Consider the following 19,949-nt stretch of genomic DNA (forward strand, 5'->3'; position numbering starts at 1 on the left):
AATAGAGCAGCAAAAATAATCACGGTCCATATCAAATTGAAGGTCCTAGTGTGTTGTGACATCCAACCTTCTACACAGCTGTGAGGCCTGGACCAAGTAGAGCAGACATAACCAACTCCTGTAACAGTTTCATTCTGTGTCATCTGCACACCGCACTAGACATCGAATGGCAGGACAAGGTTACTAATAACAAGGTCCTAAAATGCAGTCAGCTCCTCAGCTTTGAAGCAACACTCCAAGCTCCACAGTTCCACAGGGTGGCAAAATTTAAGAATATATGACAGTAGGAAGTAGGGAAGCAGTGTAGCTTATTCGACAAAACACGGGTCTGGGAGTCTGAAGGACCTGATTCTAAACCTGGCTTGGCCATCTGTCTGCTAAGTCACCTTGGGCAAGTCACATCACTTCTCTGTGCCTCATTTGTAAAATGGGGATTAAGACTGTGAACCCCAAGTGGTACATGGACTGTGTCCTACCTGATTAGCCTGTATCTACCTAACTCTTAGTACAGTGCCTGCCAAATAGTAAGTGCTTATCAAATACCATTTAAAAAAACTTTACCAAAAAAAAAGGAACAACTAACATAATAATCTGAAGGGAGCACACATCCAACCCAGAGGGCAGAAAAAAATAATTATGAAAACATGGTAAAGCACATTTTCTGACAGTGTGACAAAGTAGTTTAATATTGGGAGATCACTACAGAGACAGACAGACCAGGTTGGCAGGCAAAAACCAGGAGGGGGATAAATGGCATACCCAAAACACAGAATCAATCTTTCATAGGTGCTATAGATAATGTTAATGAGATTAATTACTCGTGGCAAATGAGATAAAATAATTCATTTTTACTATTCTTTTACAGGGTACTACACAGATACAACAGTCTCAGAGAATTTGCTTGCTGAAGAATAAAAAATCATGGCTTTCAATGCAGCATTTCTACATAGGCAAGCCTAAAGACATTCAACATGAGAAATTAATTATAGATGGGTTTTAAGAGTTGTAGTTCCAAGACATGCCCCATCTCTCTACACTGTTCACTAGCAAATTCAGAAGTTTCCAGTGCAATTTAATTTGTACCAGGCAAGAACCCTGTGGCTCTTGTAGTAACTTAATAAGAATTGAATGTCATAATTGAAAGAGCAAAATAAGTGAAGGTTTCAATGTACACATGAATTGAAACTGTTTTTAAGAAATATTTACATTTTCAACATTATGGAATTAATTTTACATATTTAGTTATGGTTATAATCTTCTGAAGTGTATTTCTTCTTAAAAACACAAATACAGAGCCATCATCCTTAAAGCTTCAAGTATAGTAGGCAGTTTTTCAAAAAAGTACACAACTGCAAATTCAATTCTCTTTCCCCTCTTTGACGGCAAAAGAAAAAAAATACATACCCAAAACCTACCAAGTTCCCAAAGTCTTAGGCTGCATTGAATGACCAGTTTCCCAAGTTCCTAAGAAATATGTCATTTTCCTAGAATGACTATTCTCCATGCAAAATGGATATACATGAAACACTCATTCACATCTGTCAACTAAGCCATATAAGATAAAGGTTTTAGACTCTCAGAGGGCATTGCAGGTGGCAATTTTATTATAAGAAAGTAACACTGACAGTAAAAGTTAAAATATTCTCTATCTCGAAATAAGCAGATTGCAAACATGCTTATTTATAACAGAGATATTAAAACTACCTGATATAGCTATAATTACTAACAAGAACTTCAGGATATATCGATGTGTAGATGAAAGCAAGAATTTCACTCTTAGAAACTTCAAATGTGCCTTCCTTCCAGTTTGGAAGCCATTTGGTCTAGTGCAAAGAGCCTAAAACTGGGAGTCAGGAGACCTGGATTGTGTAACCTGGTTAACTCATTAAATTTCTCCAGGCTTCAGTTTTCTCAACTGAAAAATGAAGATTAAATGCCTTTTCTCTTTCCCTTAGATTGTGAGCTCCATGTGGGGCAGGGTCTCTGTGTCTAACTATTCACTCTAAGCCAGGGCTTAGCACACAATACGGATTTATCAAATATTATTATTATTATGTGGTCATCAAATATCACATTTTCTTTCCTTGATATTTTCAATTATATGTAGTTTTTTGAGCCCTCATATGGAATCTGAGGGTGCTAGATAACTATCACTTTATGGCAGGGCAGCACTATATAGAACTTATATTTAATATTTACTAAGCTCTATAATCACATATAATCTATATGAGAAGCAGCATGAGCACCAGCCTGGGAGCCAGGAGAACCTGGGTTCTAATCCCAACTCCACTACTTGTCTGCTCTGTAACCTTGAGCAAGTCACCTCACTTCTCTGTGCCTCATTTACTTCAACTATAAAATGGAAATTAAGACTGTGAACCTCATATGCAACATGAACTGTTTCCAACCTAATTAGATTTTATCTACCCGAGGATTTAGTACCTGGTACACAGTAACTGTTTCACAAATACCATTAAAAAAAAAAATCAACGATCATTTAATTTCCAAGGACCAAGCCCCTTCACTTCTTAGATGATTTTCTAACCCTCCACTTATTATCCCAGTTGGAATGACTGGTCTCTGGTGAACATATGTCTCCCTCTCCAATTATAAATCCAGGCCAGGAAGCCCAAGTTCACTCAAGACTAGAACACAGTCAGCCCGTACATGGTTTCCACTGATCTAACAAGTTAGCTGTACATTTTCAGGATATACTATGAAAAAATACTGGCATATACTGCTTCACTGACTCCATCCTCAACTTGTTCTCATCATCTCTTTAGCCGTTTATTCTCAGTCTCTTTCGTGGGCTCCTCCTCCCCCTCCCATCCCCTATCTGTCGGGGTTCCTCAAGGGTCAGTTCTTGGCCCTCTTCTGTTCCCCATCTACACTCACTCCCTTGGTGAACTCATTTGCTTCCACGGCTTCAACTATCATCTCTATGCAGATGACACACAAATCTACATCTCCTCCCCGTTTTCTCCCCCTCCCTCCAGGCTCGAATCTCCTCGTGCCTTCAGGACATCTCCACCTGGATGTCCACCCGCCACCTAAAACTCAACACGTCCAAGAGTGAGCTCCTTATCTTCCCTCCCAAACCCCTGTCCTCTCCGTGACTTCCCTGTCACAAGCCCGCAACCTTGATGTCATCCTTGACTCTGCTCTCTCATTTCACCCCACACATAATAATAATGTTGGTATTTGTTAAGCTCTTACTATGTGCAGAGCACTGTTCTAAGCGCTGGAATAGATACAGGGTAATCAGGTGGTCCCACGTGAGGCTCACAGTCTTAATCCCCATTTTACAGATGAGGGAACTGAGGCACAGAGAAGTTAAGTGACTTGCCCACAGTCACACAGCTGACAAGTGGCAGAGCCGGGATTCAAACCCAAGACCTCTGACTCCAAAGCCCGTGCTCTTTCCATTGAGCGACACTGCTTCTCACATCCAATCCAACACCAAAATCTTCCGGTCTCACCTGCACAACATCGCCAAGATTTGCCACTTCCTCTCCCCCAAAACTGCTACCTTGCTGGTACAATCTCTCATACTATTCCAACTGGACTACTGTAACAGCCTTCTTTCTGATCTCCCATCCTCCTGTCTCTCCTCAGTCTGTACTTCACTCTGCTGCCCAGATTATCTTTCTACAGAAATGTTCTGGACATGTCTCCCCCCATCCTCAAAATCTCCAGTGGTTGTCTATCAAGCAAAAACTCACTAGTTGCTTCAGAGCTCTCCATCACCTTGCCCCCTCCTACCTCACCTCTCTTCTCTTCTTCTATCTCCCAGACCGCACAGTCCACTCCTCTGGTGCTAACCTTCTCAATGTGCCTCATTTTTATCTGTCCCGCTGTCGACCCCTGGCCCACATCTGACCCCTGACCTGGAATACCCTCCCTCCTCAAATCCACCAATCACACTCCCCCCACTTCAAAGCCCTACTATAGCTCACCTCCTCCAAAAGGCCTTCACAGACTAAGCTCCCCTTTTCCTCAGTTCCCCCTCCCCTCCCCATTGCCCTGACTTGCTCCTTTTGCTCTACCCCCCTGCCCCACAGCATTTGTGTATATATGTACATATCTATAATTCTATTCATTTATATGAATGCCTGTTTACTTTTTTGGATGCCTATACATCTAATTCTATTTATTTATATTGATGCTATTGAAGCCTGTTTACTTGTTTTGATGTCTGTTTTCCCCCTTCTAGACTTTAAGCCCATTGTGGGCAGGGATTGTCTCTCTTTATTGCTGAACTGTACTTTCCAAGCACTTAGTATAGTGCTCTGCACAGAGTAAGCGCTCAATAGATACGATGAATGAATGAAAAGAAGTTCTACTTTCAACCTTTCAGGCCAGCACCTGTCACAAGCACTCATTGCACATATATCAAACACATTCTCTTTGAAGAACATAGCTTTTATCAAAAACACTTAAAATAAAAATACTATTATCAAGCATTCAAATCGTAACTCAAAATGGAATATCTCAGACAAGCAGTATGGAAGTAGTGTGGCCTAGCAGAAAGAGTACTGACCTGGGAATCAAAGGATCTGAGGTCTAATCTCAGCTCTGCCACTTGTCTGCTACATGGCCTTGGGCAAGTCACCTTGACTTCTTTGTGCTTAAGTTGCCTCATCTGTAAAATGGGAATTCAATCCTTGTTCTCTCTTCCCCTTAGACTCTGAGCCCCATTTGGGGCAGAAACTGTGTCCAACATGATTACCTTATATCTATCCCAGCATTCAGAACAGTACTTGACACATAGTAAGTACTTAACAAATGCCACAATTATCATTCTCTGGACCTCAGTTCTCTTTTGAGCAAAATGGGAATTCACTACCCATTCTCGCTCCCCCCATTAGATTCTGAGACCCAAGTGATAACTGATTATCTTTTATCTTGTCTTCTGTGTGTCCTTGGGCAAGTTACTTCCTTCTCTGTGCCTCAGTTATCCCATCTGTAAAATGGGGATTAAGACTGTGAGTCCCATGGGGAACGAAGACTGAGTCCAACCTAATTTACTTGTATCCACACCAGTGTTTAGTACAGTGCCTTAAATACTACAATTATTATTATTTTTTATCTACCCCAGAGCTTAGTACAGTGCTTGGAACATAGTAAGACCTTAACAGATACCACAATTATTATTATAATCATATTACAATTCAAAAGAATGAAGTTGTTCAAAGAACAGCTTACTTACTTTCTCTGACATGTTCATAGATCATCTGAGTTTCATAGTCACTAAGAGTCTTTTCACGGCTTTTCTTTTTCTCCCTTTTCTTATTTTTACCTGAAAAAAAATTGAATACACTTGAGAATACATTTACTTCCTTCTGTGAAAGTAAAGCACCAGAGTTAAAAATGTATATTTTCAAAAGTGGTAAACCAAATAAAGCAACTGTTCAGGAATAAAACAGAGATTCTTCAGTTTTCAGCCAGTAAACTAAAGGCTTGCTAGTCACAGCCAATTTTGTAAAGGAATATTATTTATTCTACAAATTTGGGCATACCAGGTAACAAACCAGCTGCTATCCACTCCTCATTTCCTTCTCCTACCTTCCTTCAACCCAAACAAAGTGACACTGGAACTTTGTGTTGCTGGAGAGTCTTTTTCTTTCAGTAGCAATGTACGTGAGCTAACATGTGGGAGATAAAATTTGAGTGATCATTTTTTTAAATGGTATTTAAGCACCAATTATGTGCAAGGCACTGAACTATGCACTGGAGTAAATACAAATTAATCAGGTTGGACACAGCCCATGTCCCATTTGGAGCTCACAGTTTTAATCCCCATTTTACAGATGAGGTAACTGAAGCACAGAGAAATGATGTGACTTGCCCAAGGTCTCACAGCAGACAAGTGGCAGAGTGAGGATTAGAACCCAGGTCCTCCCGACTCTTGGGCCCATGCTCTATCCACTAAGCCAAACTTTCTCGACTGCTTCGTAAATTCCTAATTTTACCACTCAACATAATATCTGATCAGGCTATCCCTGAGTACCATAAAATTTTAGAAAATATGAAGTATAAAAGGCTCTGCTTTTACTGTGAAGAATAGGAAAATGGCTTTCAATAAACTACTACTAAAATCAGATGCACAAACACTTTTCTATAACCATGGTAAAATGTCATCCTAGTATTTTTATAATAAATATCTATACTTACTAACAGGAACTCATCACCCAGACTGGGGAATCTGAGGAAACCCCAATTGTCCAAGTTTCTTTCACTCTTAGCAGTTTCTCTCCCATACAGTTCCCTCCCCAACAAAGCTGCACATTCATCATGGGCGGGGAACATATCTGCTAAATCTGCTGTATTGCACTCTCTCAAGCATGTTCTGTACATAGTAAGTGCAGCATTGTGTAGTGGATAGAGCATGGGCCTGGGAGTCAGGTCATGGGTTCTAATCCCAGCTCCGCCACTTGGCTGCTATGTGACCTTGGGCAAGACAATTCTCTTCCCTGTGACTCAATTACCTCATTTGAAAAATGGGGATTAAAACTCTAAGCCCCATATGGGACATGGACTGTGACCAACCTGATTTGCTTGTATCCACCCCAGCGCTTAGTACAGTTCCTGGCACATAGTAAGCACTTATCAAATACCATAATAATTATTCATTATTAATAATAATGAATACCACTGATTGAATTACATTAGTATCAACACATTGGGCAAAGAATCTTCATCTCCAACCTTAAAGATGTGATGGGAGAATTACAAAATTTACAAGATTTTTGGAAAAAGAGGTCTAGAAAGGAAAATTGGGGACCCTTGTACATGGACTATTGGGAAATGTGGAGTCATGTGGTTCAGTCAATGAATTAGTGGAATTTATTGTGCACTTAATGTGCTCAGAGCACCATTTTAAGCATTTGGGAACATACAAGTTGGTAAACACATTCCCTGCCCTAAAGTTGCCCACAATCAAGAGGGGGAGACAGAAATTAAAACACATTAAAATTACAGATATGTAGCACTGCAGGGCTGCAGGTAAATGTCAAGTGCTTAAAGGGTACAGATCCAAGTGCAGAGATGATGTAGAAGACAGAGGGAGTAGAGGAAATTGAAAGCTTACTGGAAGAAGGCCTCTTGGAGGATGTGAGATTTTCGTAGGGCTTTGGCGGTGGGGAGTGGTGATATATAGAAATATGAAGGTGAAGGGAGTTAGAGGCCCAAGGGAGAACACATGCAAAGGGGGTCAGCCATGGGATAGATAAGATCAAGGGGTAGGGTGGGTAGAGTGGTATTAGAAAAGTGAAATGTGCAGGCTGAAGTGTAGTAGGAAACCAGTAAAGTAAGATGTGAGGGGCTAAGGGGCAGTGCTTTAAATCTGATGGTAAGAAGTTTCTTTCCTCTCAGGCTCACACCTGGAGAGTTTCCAGTATTCTACCAGTCATGACTACAAGAGGGAGAGTCAAGCAGAGGCCTAACCATTCCATTTTGAGCTTGGGCAGTAGCTAGTGAGTGGAAGGCAATCTGCTACAAGTCAAAACTCACCTGTCCTGGGCAAAAGCGGCATGGGAGAGAGTCGAGGGCAGAGACTTTTACTACACAAAAGGAGGCAATGGCAAACCACTTCCATATTTTAATCAAGAAAACTCTATGGATACACTTCCAGAACAATTGCAGATGGAAGTGGGGTGTTCTGGGAGAGATGTGTCTATGGTGTCGCTATGGTTAATAATAATAATGTTGGTATTTGTTAAGCGCTTACTATGTGCAGAGCACTGTTCTAAGCGCTGGGGTAAACACAGGGGAATCAGGTTGTCCCACGTGGGGCTCACAGTCTTAATCCCCATTTTACAGATGAGGGAACTGAGGCACAGAGAAGTGAAGTGACTTCCCCACAGTCACACAGCTGACAAGTGGCAGAGCTGGGATTTGAACTCATGAGCCCTGACTCCAAAGCCCGTGCTCTTTCCACTGCGCCACGCTGCTTCTCAACAGCATGTCTAAGCTTCTATGCTTTTATGGTTCAGACATGACTTGACGGCGTAAGACAACAACAACAAAGGAGTTTCTGTTTGATGAGAAGATGGATAGGCAACCCCTGGAGGTTCTTGAGAAGAGTAGAGACACGGACTGAACTTATTTTAGAAAAACGATCTGGGCAGCAGAGTTAAGCGTGGATGGGAGATGGAAAAGACAGGAGGCAGGGAGGTTAGCAAAGAGGCTGATGCAGTAGTAAAGATGGGATATGATAAGTGCTTAGATCAGCATGGTAGCAATTTGGACAAAGACGAAATGGAGGATTTTACAGATGTTGTGAAGATACTGCTGAGCAAGGAATAGCTTTATAGTCAATGGTAGACAAATCAAATTTTCATAGCCAGATGGAGCAATATTAGCAAGTCCACACTATCAAAAAAGAAAATAAAAAATGGGAAAAACAACCATGAGCTTGCAAAGGAAGCAAGGATAAGAGAAAATCAGGATGCAACTGGCCATAGGGAAATACCAGATAATGGAATTGTGGAAAACAGAAGACATGTCTGCATTTTCAAATTGTGTTTTATTCAAATAATGATAAACATGAGTTCTAGTTTCCAGAAATTTTTTCATCATCCTTGAAACCCTGCTCAGGGGACATACAATATTTCATCCATTTAGCTCACTGACTTTTAATGCATGATGATTATAGCATTATTCGGTCCTCTTAATGTCTCCATCTACCTTTTTTAAAAAACATGACTAACAAAGGTGATATATAACATTAAAATGCCAACAACAATTTAATCCTGAGCATTTTTGTGTTTAATAATCTACAGACATCTGGATTTTTCAGGCACGGATATAAGTAAAAGGAGATAATTTTAAATTGGCTGTGGATGGATGCAGCATGGCATAGTGGATAAAGCATGGGCCTGGGAGTCTGAAGGTCATGAGTTCTAATCCCAGTTCTGCCACTTGTGTGCTTGACCTTGGCAAGTCATTTCACTTCTCTGTGCCTCAGTTATCTCAACTGTAAAATGGGGATTAAGACTGTGAGCCCCATCCCTCTCACCGCCTAACTATGAGGGTCCCTCAAGGTTCAGTTCTGGGTCTCTCACTATCCTCCATCTAAACCCACACCCTTGGAGAACTCATTCACTCCCATGGCTTCAACTACCACCTCTATGCGAATGATATCCAAATCTACATCTCCAGCCCTGATCTCTCTCCCCCTCTGCAGTTTCACATCTCCTCCTGCCTTCAAGACACCTCTACTTGGATGACCTCCTGTCACCTCAAACTTAACATGTCTAAAACAGAGCTCCTTACCTTCCCACCCAAAGATCTTCCCACCTGTCCTCCATCTGACTTTCCCATCACTGTAGATGGCACCACCATTCTTCCTCTATCACAAGCCCGTACCTTTGGTGTTATCCCTGACTCCTCTCTGTCATTCAACCCACATATTCAATTCATCACTACGCCCTGTGGATCCTACAACATAGCTAACAAGCAGCTTCTCCTCTCCATCCGAACTGTTACCATGTTAATACAATCACTCATCCTATCCCACCTGGAATACTGCATCAGCCTTCTTGCTGACCTCCCAGCCTCCTGACTCTCCCCATTACAGTCCACTCTACTGTCCAGATCATTTTTCTACAAAAACATTCAGGACATGTCACCCCACTCCTCAAAAACCTTCAGTGGTTGCCCATTCGCATCCACATCAAACAAAAACTCCTTATCATTGGCTTTAAAGCACTCCACCAACTTGCCTCCTCCTACCTTATCTCAATACTCTCCTTCTACAACCCAGCCCGAACACTTTGCTTCTCTAGGGTTAACCTTCTCTCTGTACCTCAATCTCGCCTATCTTACCACCAACCCCTAGCCCATATCCTGTCTCTGGCCTGGAATGCTCTCCCTCCTCAAATCTGACAGACAATTGCCCTACCCCCGCCCCCAAAATCTTATTGACGGCCTCTCCTCCAAGAGGTCTTCCCAGACCCCCACCTTTCCTCATCTCCCTCTCCCTTCTGCTTTGCCCTGATTTGTTCTCTTTGTTCTTCCTCCCTCCCAGCCCCGCAGCATTTATATACAGATTTGTAATTTTATTTGAATTTATGTCTGTCCCTCCCACCTAGATTGAAAACTCATTGTGGGCAGGGAATGTGTCTGTTTATTGTTGTACTGTACTCTCCCAAGCGCTTAGTACAGTGCTCTGCACACAGTAAGCACTCAATAAATATGACAATGAATGAATGAATGAATTACAGGGATTGCTTCCAACCTGATTTGCTTGTAACCACCCCAGCGTTTAGTACAGTGCCTGGCAAAGAGTGTTTAATAAATGTAACAGTTATTATTATTCTTAATAATAAGAGCAAGTCCTTGGGCATGAATTGATTTTTTGAGGGTATGAGATGCTTGATGCCTCTTTGTCTCCAAATTCTACCTATCATTCTTCCTGCCATCCTGGCCTTCTTAAATTATCTTTTCATTTTTGGTCTTTTTTTTGGTCTACTTGAGCACCATCGGATTATCAGCAGCCAAAGTAGCAAAGTTTGGTGACCTCATTCTCCTCTATGCTGTCAGTAAAAACCTTTGGTTGCGGTAGGACTTTAATCAGGTAAAGGCTAGCATGTAACCTTGGTCATTTTGGGTTCATAGTGCTGTACTAATTCAGCAAAATGATTCATGCTCATCTTCACTTCTTCTAGGGTGTACACTTCAAGAACATAGCCCCCTGCACACAGTATTTCCTGGAAAGAAAACTATCAATGATACTCATGGCCTGTTGAGGTGGCAATTTCCTAATGGATATAAAGCATAGTCTAATGTCAGTTTCCAGGTCTCTCACTGCTTCTCCAAGCATGGCAGTCTCTGCAGCTCCACTGAAGAGTACATGTGAGTAAAGATAATGGTGACAGATGAGCTCTATCTCTATTCTACTCCCCCATGTACTTAGTTTAGTCCTCTATGCAGAATAAATACCAATAAATATGATGGATGGAGTATTAAGGTGGGTAGGGACTGTATTGTTGCTGAATTGTACTTTCCAAGCACTTAATACAGTGCCCTGCACACAGTAAATGCTCAATAAATACGATTGAATGAATGAATGAGTGAATGAATGAAAGATGGAGGAGGAAATGGTGGTGGTAACAATGGAAATGATGCTGAAGGTCAAGTCTTCTTTCAAGAATGATGAATGAGCCTCAAGAAGCAAGAACCTGTGTGAAGGAACTGTGAAAGAACAAACAGCAGCAAGATACCCAAACAGATGCTCTATAGGGAACTGACAGGGGATATAAACAGGCAGGGAAGGCAAAAGCAATCTCAAACTATGTGACAAGGCAATGACCTATGGGAGATCACAGCAGCAGGCCGGCCTGATGAGCAGTAAGCAATAGAAAGATTGCTCTACAAAGTACTGAGACAAAGAAGCATTCTTCAAAACTGAGGCAGGTTCTACAAGTGGCAAGCATATCAAAACAGCAAGGGGCAAACTTCCTGGACTCTCAATGTGGAATTGACTATGAGAAGCCCAAAGGTCTATTCAGACACACCACGATGGATAGGCTCTCAGTGTCAGTGGCATCATCTTCAAAGTCCAAAGACAGAATGTATATGTGTGCATGTGCCCGTGCTCTCTCACTCCCTTCTCCCTCCACCCCCGTCCTTATAATCACCCAACACACAAAAGCACATACCTATATACAGATATAACCCTGATAAAGTGGTGTCGTGTTCCTGGAAAAGGTGGCTGTATCACAAATGGCTATATATATTTCGACAGACTTGCTTATTATGTATGTTTGGAGCTGTTCCAGAACCTCTGGAAAATTAATATGAAACTATATAATAATAATTATGGCATTTGTAAGTGCTTACTATGTGCCACCCACTTTACTATATACTGCAAGGTTAAAGAACAAACTATTGTTTAATCTTAATTAAAAGTACTTAAAAGTCATTTTATCAACTAAAAGTATTTTGGTAAGATTATCAATCTTTGCACAAAGATGCAGAAACAGAAACTCATTCTAATTATGGTAACTGTTTTTCAAACTTGGTAAAGTATTTTTTTCCAATTTAGATTAAACTAACAGCCTTCTCATCTTCATTAAATGCCAAGCAGCCTACTCACTCTGGATCAACACCTTCAAACTTCTCCCCATTAAAAGGTCTTCTTCAATCATGCATGTAAATTCACATCATGTGAATGTCTCAAGAGCAGGTCTCGAAAACTGAGGCAAGCCTTGTTAATCTCAAAAATTTACCTGAAGGTAGAGAGACCATAACACTATTTGCTCAGGAGTCTTTTTAATGCCCTGATAATCTCACACCAAATGTGGGCAGAGCTTCATCCAAAATTCACTAATTGTCGATTTTTTAATCACTGGGGGTGGATTTGCTTGACCAAAGCATCAGGCTGTCAGGCTTCTGCATAGGGTAAACCATCAAAATATATACCTAGAAGAAACAATGTGGTCTAGTGGAAAGAGCACAGGCCTTGGAGTCAAAGAACCTGGGTTCTAATCTCAACTCTGCCAATTGCTTGCTGTGTGACTTTGGGCAAGTCACTTGACTTCTCTGTGCCTCATTTTCCTCAACTGTAAAATGGGGATTCATTACCTATTACTTACTCTGAGACCGCATGCAGAACAGGGGCTCTGCCTGACCTAACTGACCTGTACTGATGCCAGTGCTTAAAACAGTGTTCGACACATAGTAAGCACTTAACAAACACCATAAAAAAGGTTTTATTGTAAGATTGTTCTCCCTGGGTAAAGTATCAAACAATAATGGCTTTATCCTTGGTTGTATGTGTAATGGAATATGCCTCTTTAGATAAAATCAGATTCCAGCACAGATGAACTTTCTTAACCAACTCCTGCCCCAGTGTTTGCCTAAATTGGAAGGACTTTAGTAGCCCTGCATCTCTTGAGCTAAGCATCTGTAGCCTTTAAAGAAAACATCATTGAAAGGAGGGTGAACTAATCAAGCAGGTCACAATGTAAAACTAAGAGCATTCCCAGCTGATTGCATTGGTGGAGTTTTAAGAGCTGCAAGGTACAACCAGAGCAACAACCTAAGAATGGTTAAAATATTTTTCACTGTGATACCAGGGGGGTAAACACTAGGTTAAAATACATTTGTGAGACTACAAGTCATCATAACCCTGAAAATACAAAGTACCTGCAATGTCTGAGGTATAGTACTTCAACATTTACCTGGAGATGCAGAAAAAAGATTATGAACACTGCTAAGGTTTCCTACTGTGTGTAAAATTTCAACTCATTTTCTGAGTCTCTTCATAAACCACAGAATATGAAAAGCCCTTGACTCTTTTTTACATATTTAATTTAATGGGGTTGGTTACATTAATAATTCCCATATTAGGAAATGATTATCTTTCTGTAGGACAAGAAAAAATGAATGGTCGTGTGCAATGAAACCTCACTAAGGACCAGGTCAATTACTTTTTCCCATTTTAAAGAGTGATTCCCTAGAGATTGATTTGAGGTGCACTGAGGTAATTCTGCACATCCATTCTACTATTTATAAACAGCTCCATGTGGGACAGGGGCCGTGTCTGATCCAAGGCCTACCCCCAGAGATTAGTACAGAGCTTTACCACATGATTAGTGGTTAACAGATACCACAGATATTAACTCAGGCAAGAGATCATCTGTATTGTGAATGGGTTTTTAAAAAGTTATGGATATAGTAACTGTCTCTACAGGGATCTGTAGTGATCTGATTGATCTACATCGATCTGATTTTCTGGTTAGTATTAAATGCAATTACCTTTCACTGTGCTTGAAAAATTAAAAAGCAGTCATATTCATCTTAAATGCAAAAAAAGCAGTTCAGAAACCTGACTAACAGATGAACTGAATTACAGAACGTACAGACAATCCTCACAGCCCAAGGAATAAAGGTAACTGGTATTCCAATTCCATTTAACAAATGAGAAAAATGAGGCACAGAGAAATCAAATGACACCCAAGGTCACACAGCAGGTAAGTAGTACAGCCATTTGAACCCAGGTCCTCTCATTTTCAAGCCACCTTACCTCTTTGCACTAGGCCATGCTGTTCTTCCATAAATACCATTGATTAATTGATAATATCAAAGTCATAAGCTTCAAAAACAGGAAGAATGGTGGAGTTGCTGATACGAAGAGAAAGTTAGATGAAGGGCTAGATAGGAGAGAGAGGGCAAGTAGTTCAATTTTTGACAAGAGCACCCAGATCTCATTGCATTTTATTTATCAAATACCTGCACAAATAGGTACCACAGGATTTCAAAGATAATATAATCACTATCCCCTACTAGTCTACAGTCTCTCCCTCCTCTTGCCCCTTCAACTCTCCCATTTTCCCAATAGTATCTCATGAGATCTCCTGCCTCGTCTCAAAATCTAGCCACTCCAACCCTACCTTCCCACCTTACCAAAACAACTCCCCCATCCCTTCTTGTCTCCTATCTTCCACCTCTCAGTTTCTGACGGCTGCACCGGGTGGGACCGGAGCCTGCGTAGTCTACCCGTCCCCCATATATCAATTGTAATGGAATACCGAAGAAAGAGGCGGATAAATCCAGGTTGACAGTTTATTTAGAGTGGGGGGGGGGGCTTACCCACAGAACAGTCCGTGACGGCCGGCGGACTTGGAGAGACCACACTGCACCCTCCCCCGGCATGCACTGCCTTTATATCCCTTCTGGTGTGCCAAGAACAAAAGGGGCCCTGTAGGGGGGGAGGGGAGGAGGCATCAGTCACCTGGCTCAATGCTACCTTCCAAATATCTCTGGGGCCCCAAGATTCACGAGGTGGCATGTCCTTGGTGGTCGTTCACTGTACGGTCTTGTTGCTGCTGTGGGGCCTCCTTCCTCCGGCAGAGCCCTCTTCCTCCCACCCAGGGTTGGCACTCCGCCAGCGCTGTGCAATTAACGAGACAGGATGGAGTGGGTGTCGGCCTTGACTGTGCTAGCCCAAATGTTTCCCATGGAGTCTGACCATACAATGGCTCTTTCCCCAGTGTTTTCAAACATCCTCAAATATCCTCTCAAAAACCCCTCCCATGACCCACGGCTCCCTCCAGTTATCACCCTGTCCCCCTCCTACCATTTCTCTCCAAACAGTTGAGCAAGATGTCTACATCGGCTGCCTCCACTTCCTCTCCTTTGATTCTCTTATTGGTCTCCTCCAATCTGGCTTCCATCCCCTTCACTCCATGAAAACTCCCCTTTCTAAAGTCACCAATGGCATCTTTTTGGCCAAATCTAATGGCCTCTACTCCATCCTAATTCTCCCTAGCCTCTCAGCTACTTCTGGCACTGTCAACCACTCTCTCCCTCCTGGAAACATTATTCAACCTTGAGTTCACGGACACTGTTCTCTCCTAGTTCTTGTTCTCTATCTCTCTGGTTGTTCCTCCTCTGCCCTTCATCCTCGAACTATGGAAGTGCCTCAAGGCTTAGTTCTGGGTCTCTCCTCTCTCTACACCTACCCCCTTGGGGAACTCATTAGCTCCCCATGGCTTCAACTACTACATCTATGTGGATGATTCTCAAATTGATGTAACCAGCTCTGACAACTCTCTCAAAGGTCACCTATGATCTCCTTTTTGCCAAGTCCAACTAATTCTACTCCATCCTAATCCACCTCGATCTCTCAGCTGCCTTCGACACCATGCCCTTCTCCTGGAAACATTATCCAAATGTGGCTTCACTGAAACCATCCTCTCCTGGTTCTCCTCATCTCTCTGTCTGCTCATTCTCAGTCTTCTTCACAGGCTCCTCCTCTTCCTCCAACCTACCTCATTACTCTCCGACTACAACCCAGCCCACACACTCCTCAAATGCTAACCTTCTCACTGTGCTTCGGTCTAGTATATCTCATCCCTGACACCTCATCCACATCCTGCCTCTGGTCTGGAATGCCCTCCCACCTCAAATCTGATTTCTCCCCCTTCAAAGCCTTAGTGAGGGCACATCTCCTCCAACAGGCCTTCCCTGACTAACGCCCTTTTCCTCTTCTCCAACTCCCTTCTGTGTCACCCTGACTTGTTCCCTTTGCTCTTCCCCCATCCCAGCCCCACAGCACTTTCATACATATCTGTAATTTATTTATTTATATTCATGTCTGTCTCTGCCGCAGTAGACTGTAAGCTCATTGTGGGCAGGGAATGTGTCTGTTTATTGTCGTGTTGTACTGTCCTGAGTGCTTAGTACAGTGCTCTGCACACAGTAAGTGCTCAATAAATACGATTGAATGAATGAATGAGTGAATGAAAATCAGCACGAAGACAGGGTTTAGGTGGGAAGAGGAGGAATTCTGTCTTGGACATGTTAAAGATTGAGGTGTCTGTGTGATATCCATTTGTAAATGTTTTGGAGGCAAGAGGAAATGCTAGACTGCAGAGAAGAAGAGAGGTCAGGGTTGGAGAGGGTGATTTAAAGAGGTTTATTTTGGAGCAGAATTAACACAACACTATCCTCCCTGTTTCATAAGCCTGTAACTTTGGCAATATCCTCAACTCTCTTTCATTATTTATTATATATAGCTATAATGGTATTTATTAAGTGCTTACTATCTGACAGGCACTGAACTAAGCACTGGGGGACATACTAGTTATCAGATTGGTCACAGTCCCTGTCCCACATGAGACTCATAAGTCTCCTTTCCCATTATACAGATGAGGTAACTGAGGAATAGAAATGTGAAGTGACTTGCCCAAGGTCACACAGCAGACATGTGGTGGTCAGGATTAGAACCCAGGTCCTTCTGACTCCCAGGCCAGTGCTCTATCCACTATGCCATGCTGCTTCTCCAAATCCTGTCAGTTTTACCTTCACAATATCGCTAAAATCTGGCCCTTCGTCTCTAACCAAACTACTATGCTGATCTAAGCACTTATCATATCCTGCCTTGAGACTGCATTAGCCTACTCCCTGATTTCCCTACCTCCTGTCTCTTTCCCATTCCTTCCTTACTTCTATGTACTGCGAAATCGTTTTTCTACAAAACACATCCAGCCCACAACTCCCCACTCCTCAAAACTTCCAGTGGCTGCCCACCTACCTCTGCATCAAACAGAAACTCCTAACCACTGGCTTTAAAGCACTCAATCTGTTATACCAAGCCTACCTTACTTTTCATATTTCCTACTACAACCCAACCCACACACTTTGCTCCTCTGATGCCTGGTTACTCACTGTACCTCCATCTCATTTATCTTGCCACCACCCTCCTGCCCATGTCCTCCCTCTGGCCCTCCCGCTTCATACAGAACAGACTACTACCTTAAAAACCTTATTAAAATCACATCTCCTCCAAAAGGCCTTCCCCAACTAAGCCCCATTGCCCTTGTTTCCCCTCCCTTTCTGCATCACCTATGCCCTTACTATTCACCCCACTTTCAGTCCCACAGCACTTGTGTACATAGCTGTAATTTAACATGTCTTCTTCTCTAGACTTTACAGTCTAGGGCTTATGCTCCTTGCAGGTAGGGAACATGTCTACCAACTCTAACTGTATTCTCCCAAGTGGTTAGTACAAAGCTCTGCACATAGTAAATGCTCAGTAAACTGATTTCCATTGATTCAAATATTATCTAAATCACAATGTTGCTTGTGAGATTTTCTGAAGCCACATTGTGGTTTAGATAGTATTTGAATTAATGCTAAGATATGATCACTACAGCACAACGCTCCTGGAAAGCTGTAGGAAGGCTTTATCTAAGGTCTTGATCCTGAAATTGTGTGTTGATTTGGAGTCACGGCTCATTTGGAGTCACGGGCTTTGGAGTCAGGGCTCATGAGTTCAAATCCCAGCTCTGCCACTTGTCAGCTGTGTGACTGTGGGCAAAGTCACTTAACTTCTCTGTGCCTCAATTCCCTCATCTGTAAAATGGGGATTAAGACTGTGAGCCCCACGTGGGACAACCTGATTCCCCTGTGTTTACCCCAGCGCTTAGAACAGTGCTCTGCACATAGTAAGCGCTTAACAAATACCAAAATTATTATTAAGATCTGTTTTCCTGTATCTCTTCCACCAAGTGACTGCAAACAACTATGTGAATTGTTTTTGTGTCAATCCTAATTTCCTTGACACTGTCCTTCCAACTACAGGAAACAAAGGCCCTTGCACCTTCCCACTGGTTCCAACTCCACAGCATGGCATAGTGGAAAGAACCTGGGCTTGGGAGTCAGTGGTTGTGGGTTCTAAACCCAACTCCGTCACTTATCAGCTGTGTGACTTTGGGCAGGTCACTTAAACTTCTCTGTGCCTCAGTTCCCTCATCTGGAAAATGGGGATAAAGACTGTGAGCCCCACCTGGGACAACCTGATCACCTCGTTTCTACTCCAGCGCTTAGAACAGTGCTTGGCACAAAGTAAGTGCTTAACAAATACCATCATTATTATCTAAAAATAAAATACATGGGTTCCAAACCTTTTTTGAGGCAGAGAAGCAGCATGGTGTAGTGGGTAGAGTTTGGGCCTGGGAGTCAGAAGGTCATGGGATCTACTCTCGGCTTCGCCATGTGTCGGCTTAGTGACCCTGGGCAAGCCACTTCATTTTTCTGTGCCTTAGTTACCTCATGCGGAAAATGGGGATTGAGACTGCAAGTCCCACAGAGGACAGGGACTAAGTCCAACTCGATTTGCTTATATCCACTCCAGTGCTTAGTACAGTGCCTGGCACATAGTAAGCACTTAAATACCATCATTATTATTATTAGCACAGCTGAACACTATTGTGATTGGGTCAATACTCCAGAAAATCACCCGGAGAATATTAACTCCTTCCAAAAGTATTTTCTGTACTTTAAGAGAACAGAAAATAAATCTGCAATTGCTCTATAAACACAGAGCATATGACTACGACTTATAAATTCAGTGAAAGAGTTGAAACTTCTGGGACCTTTGTTCTCTAAGCATAATTTTTTTTTGAAAGTGCGATGCTGTCAAATCTAAAAGCTCTGCAAATTTTCTATTAGTTTTTCATTGCTCTGAAGATAAGACTTTTTCAACCAGCACCGGCACTGCTTATGCCATTGCTTTGGGGCTTTTTAATGCTAGTTCTTAAGCGCATACTATGTGTCAAACACTGTTCTAAGCACTGGGGTAGCTACAAGTTAATGAGTTTGGACACAGTCCCTGTCCCATGAGGGGCTCACAGTCCAGTGATTGTCTGGGAAGTTAAAACGAACTGTACAACAATCAGATTTATTGAGTGCTTACTGTGGGCAGAGTATTTGGGAGAGTACGGCATGAATACAATATAACAGAGTTGGTAGACACGTTCCCTGACCGCAAGGAATTCACAGCTAGAGGAGGATGCAAACGTTCATGTCAATAAATATTTGACACGTAGTAAGTGCTTAACAAATACCATCCTTATTATACGGACATAGGTGCTGTGCGGCTGAGGGAGGGGTGAATTAATGATGCAGATCCAAATGCAAGGGTGATGTTGAAGAGAGTGGGAGAAGGGACGAGGTACAGTATCGCTGTGAGAAGTAATTCGGTGCCAAAAAAAACCACAAACAACTACAAATCTTTTGACCTTCCTTGAAAGGACTTTCGGGATCATCCGACGGCAATTCAGACCCTCTGCTTTAAAGAAGCTCAGAACAAACTGCTTTTAAGAAAGCAGGGGCCACTTTGGGACTGGAGGGAATCGTCAGATGAGATGAAGAGAAAGAGGGGCTCTAGGGTAGTTGGAGAGTGGAATTTGATGACTGGATTCTGTGGAGGTAAGTAAGGAAAAGTCGGACTACGGGTCAAAAGAGTCAGGGAGTTTCTTAAATCCGAAAATTTCAGAGAACAGCGCTTGGCACACAGTAAGCGCTTAACAAATGCCATCGTCATCATCGTTATTATGATGATGATGATGATTCTGTTTTTCCCATCCGAGTGCCCAGGCGCTGGCGTCCACGCCTGCTGCCCCCCAAAGCCCCGCGGGCGCACACTCCCCATTGGG

At 42.4% G+C, this 19,949-nt stretch overlaps 1 protein-coding gene and 1 non-coding gene across 2 annotated transcripts in view; one reads left to right on the forward strand and one right to left on the reverse strand.

The window, feature by feature from the left end:
* Positions 1-19,949, reverse strand: part of CPXM2 (carboxypeptidase X, M14 family member 2) — a 171,949-nt gene that overhangs the window by 151,647 nt on the left and 353 nt on the right. Inside the window, exon 2 of the mRNA XM_029080238.2 lies at positions 5,210-5,299. Within this exon, the coding sequence (XP_028936071.1) occupies positions 5,210-5,234 (25 nt within the window). The 5' untranslated portion in view covers positions 5,235-5,299. The remainder of the gene's footprint in view (positions 1-5,209; positions 5,300-19,949) is intronic.
* On the forward strand, positions 7,365-7,502 carry LOC114817614. The gene has a single exon (XR_003765476.1). It is a non-coding gene; the product is annotated as a small nucleolar RNA SNORA7 (small nucleolar RNA).

Source organism: Ornithorhynchus anatinus, chromosome 16 (assembly GCF_004115215.2).
Source record: "Ornithorhynchus anatinus isolate Pmale09 chromosome 16, mOrnAna1.pri.v4, whole genome shotgun sequence".
Classification (NCBI taxonomy): Eukaryota; Metazoa; Chordata; class Mammalia; order Monotremata; family Ornithorhynchidae; genus Ornithorhynchus; species Ornithorhynchus anatinus.